The 8,970-nt window shown below is 35.3% G+C and overlaps 1 protein-coding gene across 2 annotated transcripts; it reads left to right on the top strand.

The window, feature by feature from the left end:
* Positions 1-411: 411 nt before the first annotated feature.
* Positions 412-2,117, top strand: LOC115755407 (L10-interacting MYB domain-containing protein-like). Of its 2 annotated transcripts, XR_007199717.1 has the most exons (3): positions 412-930; positions 1,024-1,395; positions 1,774-2,117. XR_007199717.1 is itself a non-coding variant. In XM_030694787.2 (2 exons), the coding sequence occupies exons 1-2, from the start codon at positions 610-612 to the stop codon at positions 1,321-1,323; spliced, it is 621 nt and encodes a 206-aa protein (XP_030550647.2). In that variant the 5' UTR covers positions 418-609; the 3' UTR covers positions 1,324-1,543. The 2 variants fall into 2 exon arrangements, 1 of the variants encoding a protein (XP_030550647.2); XM_030694787.2 differs by lacking the exon at positions 1,774-2,117 and having other exon boundaries at positions 418-931; positions 1,025-1,543.
* The last annotated feature ends 6,853 nt before the right edge of the window (positions 2,118-8,970 follow it).

Raw genomic sequence — 8,970 nt, 5'->3', positions numbered from 1 at the left:
ATCAATAATGTCTTCCGAGTACCATAATCGGTTGCGTTCACCAGGACTGTTGGGAGACTCCTTGCGTACAATTTCCCTCCCCATTTCTTGCAGTAGGTCATGCATTGACAACTTGTTAAGTTCGGCGATGAAATTACATATGAAATTACGGCGATGAAATTACATATGAAGATTACGCCCAATTACGGTCTTGCGTGTGTCGGTCTTCTCTTGAGGTAGTTGATTTTCTGTTTTAGTTGTTTGTTCTTAGAGGAGTAGAGCTAAAGTTGTGCAGAGTTTTTCTGAATCTATGTGTTGTAGTCTTGCTTCTACTTTCAAAGATGCTACCAATTGTATGCCAAGTTATACGATATGAAGGTTGTGTTGATTGAGTTTGTTAATGGAATTTTCTTTCATACATGTGCGCTCTTATGAAGGTTGTGTTGATTGAGCTTGTTATTGAAATTTTATTTCTCCTTCTGATGCTTGCCCTTCCTCCCCAAAATTGGAGTTTTTCGCTTTCTCATCCCGATGCCAAGTTATTTTTTTGTTGGAATTGTTTTTTTTTTCTTGAAATTGATTGAGCTTATGATTGCATTGTCAATATAATGGTGAATTAGTCAAGATTAGATGGCATCCCAAAAAGACACATCCAATGCAAAATGGACCGAGACTTCCATCAACTTGTTTGTGAGTTTAATGGTAGAACAGTTGAAGAAGGGAAATCGCATATCTTGTACTTTCAACAAAGTAGGGTGGAAAAATATAAGGACCGCATTCAACAACAAGATTGGAATTCAATATACCCAAGTACAATTGAGAAACAAGGCAAACAAGCTGAGATCACAGTATGTTAGTTTCAAGAAGCTTCTTGGGCAATCTGGATTCGGTTGGGATAATGTCAATAAAAGAGTCACCATCGATAATCCAAGCATATGGGAACTTTACGTCGGGTATCATTTTGTCATTTTTAGACCATTGTACATATAAGTCTTAACATGTTTGATTATGTTACTGATGTACTTTTTTTTTTTTTGAAAATTGCAGGATAACATTGAGTGGACAAAATTCAAGAAGGATAGGTTTCCTTCTTATCCTGAGTTATGCATTGTATTTGGTGATACATATACTACTGGAGAGCAGGCAATAGGAAGTGGCCAAAATTTGGCATTGTCCGATGATGGTGATAACTATGAAGATGATGGTAATGATTTTGCAAAGGGTTTTGATGATCACCAGCTTGATGAGGAAGGTTTCACACTTGCCAATCCTAGTACTCCAGTTCATGATAAGCACAACTTGGATAGGACTCCGAATACCAAGAGAAGAAAAAAGAGCAGCTAGTATAATTTAACCACGACCTGTAAAGCCATTGAAGATATGATCAAGTCCTCCTCGGCCACCTCACGACCACCCGTGAACCCCTATTCCGTAGCTGCTGTGGTTACTATCCTACTTGAGATACCTGGTTTGGATGATGGTCTTTATGCTAAAGGAGTGGACAAAGCTTGTGCTAGTGCCGAATGGAGGGAGGCTTTCATCATAAGTACCTCTGAAAGGAGGAATACACTTCTCTTTAGTAGATGTTTGGAAATGTATTGTGGATTTTTATGTGGTGTTCGATTTCATTTTAATTTCGACGAGACATAGCTCATCGATTGTTGCTTGGTTTTAAGGATATTCATGTTGAAGTTCTTTTATTTGCATTTTCTATGAGTATGATGGTTTGCATGAAATTTCTATTCTTTTTCCAATTACCTACATTAATATGATTATGTTCGTGTCATGATATAGATACAATGGAAGAGGAATCAAGTATTGTATCTACTGGACAATTAGCTCAAGTTGGAACATGCTTAAATGAGTTTCATATTACGATAATACGTTCATGGATCTATACTCGGATGCTGGATAAGTACTTGTATGTGAAAGAACCACGCAAGGACGGTAAACAAACGGGAGTCGAATAGGTAAGCAAGATTTTTCATGGACACTTGGATAGAATACACAAGGCGTTTAGGTTGGAAATACATGTTTTTCTGAATCTGTGTGATTTAATGAGTGAAAAGAGTTGGTTGAAAGATAGTCGGTATATTAAAGTGGATGAACAAGTGGGTATCTTTTTATTGATGGTTGGTTACAAGAGCTCTATAAGAGCTTTAAGCGAGAGATTCCAACATTCTCCAGAAACAATTAGCGGGTATTTTACCGTAGTGTTGAAAACGCTGATCAAACTTTCAAATGAAGTCATCAAAACACATTCCTTTGATGTAGTCCTAAAGGAGATTATGTTGGATCCTAATCACTCGCGCTACTTTAAAGTATGTTTTCCATGTTAAGTTTACATCATCAAATACTTGTAATTGATAATCTTATGTAACAATAAACTTTTCTTAAATCACGGGACTACATAGGTGCTATTGATGGTACGCACATTAGTGCGATTGTGCCTTTGTCTAAACAGATTCCATATAGAAATAGGAAAGAAACCACACCCCATAATGTGCTATGTGCTTGTTATTTTGACATGAAATTTACCTTCGTGTATGTTGGATGGGAAGGATCAGCCAACGATTGTCGGGTGCTTTCGGCCCCACTTGAAGATCCCTAACAAAATTTTCCTCGACCATCACCAGGTATTTTCTTTGTCTATGAGTAATAATTTGCTTATGATCATATTGCAGTTGCATTTCATAACAAATCTATATTGTACCTTGTTGTAGGCAAATATTACATGGTAAATTCTGGTTATGCAGCACTTCCTGGATTTTTAACGCCGTTTAAATGTGAACGGTATCATTTGAATGATTATAGAGGTAGAGGGAGACGGGCTACAACAACAAAAGAAATGTTCAACCATAGGCACTCTTCACTTCGGAACGTAATTGACAGAGCATTTGGGACATTGAAGAAATGGTTCTTTATATTGCAACATATGTCTTCCTTTCCAATTTGAAAGCACGCGCTCATTGTGATTACATGTTGCGCTCTTCATAATTATATTCATGACCAGGATAAGATGGACATAAACTTTTCCATTTATGGTGATCCTAACTACACATATGTATCAACAGAAGAAGAGGTTGCTAATGGTGTATCGGATGTACAAGCAAGTGAGATGAACGTACTTAGAAAAAACATTGCAAATAAAATGGCAAGGGGCTGCAATATGCCCGAAATTCCATGACTTTGTATTTTTCAATTATGTAATAATATTTTTAACTACTTGGGAACATTTGTGTATGATTTGTAATTGTAATTTTTCCTATCTATAGAAAACATATTTGATGTTCTTATTGTTCAATTCCAATTGATCTTTCTCTTTTAATTTTTTTTTGTTATAATTGATTTTTTCCATATTGTAATTTGATAAATCGTGCATAAATTACTTATACATATATTGGTTTAATTTGATTTAGTAAATTGAATAAATGAGACTTAATATGATTTAATAAGTTAAATAGATAAAGACATCTTAATTTATATATATAGTTCCTTTAATTAAATGAAAAAATTAGGAACATAATTTTTTTACATTTACCAAACGCGTTTCTGTTCTTTTTTTGTTTCGGAAACAGAATTGTTTTTCGGTTACCAAACGCGTTTCTGTTCCCAAAAATAGTTACTGAGAGTAGAAACAGAAAAAAAATATTTCTGTTCCAAAAGTGTTCCCAGAAACAGAAACGTTACCGTACGTAGCCTAAGTACTGTCTGGACTAGCTTTTGTGCACATTAATTATTCCACTTCTCTCGGCCGACGTTTTTTTTGTTAACAGGGCCAACATACTTAATACAACTCAGCTAGATACATTATACCCGTCCAAATGGTGTATATATCTTTGTGTATTTGTTATTCATTTTAGTAAGGGTTAAACTATTTGTGAAGTGAACCTCCATGGGTTTTTATGAAGAAAGAAAATTACTTCTTAATTTAAGTAGCCGCCCTTTTTAGTTTAAACATATTCAAGTGAACTTTCTAAAACAGCGGTATTGGCATCTTCATAGTCCCATTTCCAGGTTGAATTTCATCTTTACTGGTTCGTGTGTGTGGAGGGTCAAACTAATTAGCAAAAAACATCTGAAAAATCTTATCTTGTATTTCTATTAATCGTCTCTTTAAGACAAACAAGCTCAGAGTTTACTTCAGAATCCGAACCAGAACAAGATCTAAGATGACCTCGCAGTATGTCTGCATACAATTCAACTATCAAGTATAACAATACAGACTTTAAGGGATAAAGAATTTGCACAAAGAATTTATAATGGTTTAGCATTATTCAAGCCTACATCCACTTCTTTATGCTAATAGCTAAACGGCTGGATTCCGCTAGTAAATAGCTCAAATGGTACAACTCGGTGATGATTCTTGAGTCAATAGACTTTCCTGTCTAACACTCACTCACTTTGAATAAGAACCTCTAAGTATTACGGTGTTTGGATCAAGAATGAATTGAGAATAGTGAAGCTTTCTTAAACTTTGAAATTTTTATTCTAGACTCTTGTTCTATCTCTAGCTTGGAATTCTCGTTTTATACTTCTCCACTTTTAAGCTAGCCATTGCAAGGTCTTCATAAGATCACTCTCCAATCAACCCATTGGACGAGATTGTATAGTAATGATTTCGTAGCCTTTGAGAAATAAGACTAGAATCTTCGGTTGATTCAATCCCCCATACAATCAAGATCTAAGTTTCCAAAGATAGAATTCTTCTTTAGGTAATAAATCCATCTTCCTCAATCCAAGTCAATGCTAGATTCACAATACTCTTCATGATTGTTAATCTTCAAGAATGAATCCAACCTGATTTGCTAGTACTTGTGATAATTTAATATCTCAACATTAACTTCTTGATTTTATCTCACAATAATCTGATCATTGCATATGAAATACTTCATCAGAGCTAGAGCTCGTGCAACAGTGTATAAGCTCCTGAATCAGCATTTGAGTTTAACTTACACGGCTAATTCCTGTATACCATTCCTCCACTTCTGAACATATTAAGGACAATTGTAAAACAAATATTTCATTGCATTAACTCAGTTATTAGAAAATATGAATTGTTTTATCAACTTCAAAATCAATGAAGGGTTTTCCTCAACACATTGAATGTTTCAATACTTCTTAGTTTACTAAGATCAACATGAACATTTGTTAAATAACAACAATACTAAGTTCTGGTCCCCAGCTGAAATTGTGTGCCACTAACCTATGGTCCAAACATATAATATGACAAATAATTGGTGATCAGTATTTTGCGAATTTCAAATTCTTCTTTTCTTGACCTATGGAAAAAATCCTAGGCACATAATTTCTCTGAACTTTAGTCAAGTTTACCTGCTTGTTGAATATCATTGTCCCCAAAACACATAGCCTTCTACAGACATTGAGAGGATGAAGGGCCCTCATTAATTACTAGGATTACCTTGTTAAGATGCAGATGAAATGGATTTATTTGTATTTATAACATGGCGTATTTGAATATTCAACTCGATCTAACTCTAATATGCACGCCAATAATGAAGTTAATTAGTTTAGAACTCATTTGTATGTACTAATCTGATGGCAATACAGGTTCGCAATTTTTTGGAGCGTTAATTCAATTCCTCAAAATTATTGAGATTATTAATCTCCTCACAATTGTTAATATCTTTAAGGGCAATAAGTAAAAACTAAAAAGATTGAGATTCTTGAAAAAATTGGGAGGCCATATTCTAATTGTGTAATTGATTATAGACCAAGCCAATAGAACTGTGAAAGAAATTTTCCGATACTTACATGAAATTTTTTCAAAGAAATGGAGTATGAAAGTAAATTTCAAAGTTTTAAATGACGCAATGAAAATTTTTAAAAAGTAAAAATATGTCATTATGCCAACTTTATTTGTGAAATTTTAATTTAGCTCAAGCTAGACCTTTTTAAATTGTAGTAGTGTATTTTGCATGCAATAAAAAGAATTCTCTAGTGTCATGTGTTCGTCATGTTCACTTGACATGGAATCTCTATCACCTGTCAAATTTGGCAAAAATTATCAAAAAAGTTCTAAGCCTTTCATATTTTTGCCAATTCAGTCCTCAAACTTTTATGTCTACCAATTCAATCATTTGCATTTTCACTTTTTGTTAATTCAGTCCTACTTACTAGAGATCGCTAACGTGGCATTGCCAGAGCTAACGTGAATAGTTTTTAATAATTTTTAATAACTTTTTCAATTTTTTTAGTTTTGAATATTTTTTCTTTGTTTTGTTTTCTTTCTAAACCAAAGGCCAACGGCCACGCCGGATTAGGGTTAGCGGGGCTCGCCAGCCCTTGGGCAAGGGCTGACCCGTGCCGTTGGCCCCCGGGCAAGGGCTAATGAGTGTCGTTTGCCCTTGAGCAAGAGCCGGTGGAGGCCCGCGACCCCCGACGGACATTGGGTGAGGGCCACAAAGCCCTTGCAGTCATGGGCAAGGGCTCTTGGCCCTAGCCCTCTCGGGCCACCGCAAGGATGTTGTGACCCTTGCCCACCCTTGCCATGGCCAAATCTAGCTAGGCGAGGTTGTGGGCGATTAGATCTGGTCACGACAAGGGCGGGTGAGGGCCTCGTCCCCTCGCTTGGCATGGGCGCGGGAGGGGGGGGAGGGTGTGTTTGCCGGGCCCCACCGACTCTTGCCCGGGGGCTGGTGACCACTGCTAGCCCTAATCCAGCGACGCTGCCGGCCTTGAAGCCGAGAAGAAAAAAAAAGGGGAAAAAATATTACAAAAAATCAATTTTTTTTTATAAAAGTATTAAAATTTATCTATGCCAGCGCCGGTGGTGCCACAAAGGACGCCTAATGTTCATGTCAACAATTTCGGCGAATAGGACTAAATCGACAAGAGGTGAAAGATTTAGGACTAAAACGACGAACGTAAAAGGTTTAGGACTGATTGAAAAAAGTGTGAAGGATTACGGACTTTTTTGACAATTTTCCCATCAAATTCGCAGCCTATTCTTCAAAACTCCATAAAATCAGATGAAACAAGTTTAATCTTATTCTATTAAATCGACAACGTAGCCCTAATGCATGCACTGAATTCGATTAGATAATTTGGGCATGCTGCTGTAAGTTAGAAAAGTCTATGGATAACCTGAGATTTAGAAAAAAATTGGACATTAACTGAGACAAGAAAGTAACATCACAAGGTAATTAAAGTGTAATTTCATATGATTGCAAAGTGAAGAAATTTAGAAAATAGAACGTTGGAACTTCTAAAACTTCTATAATCTAAGATTACTAAAGAATATTTTACTAAAAAACATTTACTCGTGATTAACACATATTAGATGTACTATTTGTTGGAACTATTAGGATTTGGTGCACAGTCACAACGAAATAAAGTGTAAAAAGCAAGAAAAAGAAATCGAGAAACAAGATTTTTATCCTAGTTTGCTGTTAAACTAAGGTTACATCCAGTAGAGGATTCTACTGTAATTAGTATCTCGCACCTCTCATTAAGCGAGATCCTCGTGCTTTCCTGTCGATGGAGATATAAACCAAACCACTAGGAACATGCTTGAATATCCATGGAGGTTTGCTGTTGTAAGGACTTTTTGTAAAAATTATTTTAAAAAATTGAAATTTTTGGATTTTTTCCCGTTTCGCTTTTCTTTTTTCGCATAAATTGAGGAGCGCTATACTAATGTAGAAACCATATCAAATCCTATGTAGCTCACAATCATTTTTTGTCTATATATTAATGTCTCAACTGCAACTAATTAATTAATACATAGAAATTCGTATAACAGTCTTTAGAGAACACTTTGTATGCCTTAGGAAACCCTAGTGTTAAGTGACTTTAAGTTCTCTCCTTTTAAGGATTTTATATACTGACAAATCCAAACAGAAAAACAATTATTTTTCGTACTTTTATGATTTTGTTCCATTTTTTCCAACACAAGACGGATTAGAGGAACCTTTAGGAGAACTATTCTGGGAAAGAAACGTCAATTCAAGATAAACTGCACTAGGATAATTGTCAATTTTCAAATAAAGCTATGTTCGCAAAAACTTGAAGTGGCGAAACCCTAGAAAAGCTAAAAACTGTGCATTGGTTTTGTAGATCGTTTAGCGTTTCCTCTTCAACATTTGAGTAATAGTCAATCTACATTTCCTACTTCTATAGCAAACACCATGCATCGATAATCGCAGTAAAAAATAGAAAGATTCTTTTATTCTTTTTCAGAGAGTCCGATGAAATCACAGGCTGTCGTATATATAATAAGAAAAAATCTTTTGTGATAATTGTTTAATGGAACATGGTGAGACACTTAACTTTCCCATCAATGACCAAAAACGCACGTTCTAAAATGCAAAATAAACTATGTTTCACCAAAAAGTTGACCAAATCAACTCGCTGTTGGGATGGAAATTATAACCTCATTAGAGTGGAAGCAACATAGTAAGAGGACCACATGTATTGGGAGATGCGTGCACATTATGCATAGAAGCTTTTGTCATCATTTTAGTATCTAGACATTTTAATAGACTAAGCTTTTCTCTTTTATTTTTGGCTGATCAGAATATAATTATATCTAGAGTTTCACTCATTTGATTCGGGTGATCTGTCCAATTAAAAATCAAAGTTTCTAAATTCATATTAATTCTCTAAGTCCTCTATCTTTAGGAATGAATAGGATTAAGCTTATATACACCCCAAACTTCATTGTTTATAACTAATATTCTACACATAAGTTCCCGTGAACTATCTGCAACCCTGATAGACTTGAAGATTAATCGTGCTTGGTGCTTCATCTAAGAACGAAGCAATACTCAACCAGTAGAGGAAGTATGTCTCCCAGAGGATGATTAATCATTATTCATACGACAATATGAGTTATATCCTATAGAACTCCGAATTTTATAGTGATAATTGACATATCAGGCTAGGTATGAAGGCTCAGCCTAAGTTCCTTTAAAGGCTTAAAGAGAACTTACATGATTTAGTTATGTGACGATTCACCTGTTGTTTCCT

Source organism: Rhodamnia argentea, chromosome 9 (genome assembly GCF_020921035.1).
Source record: "Rhodamnia argentea isolate NSW1041297 chromosome 9, ASM2092103v1, whole genome shotgun sequence".
Lineage (NCBI taxonomy): Eukaryota > Viridiplantae > Streptophyta > Magnoliopsida > Myrtales > Myrtaceae > Rhodamnia > Rhodamnia argentea.
The sequence above is the reverse complement of the archived record's forward strand: the minus strand, read 5'-3'. Positions and strand labels throughout refer to the sequence as shown.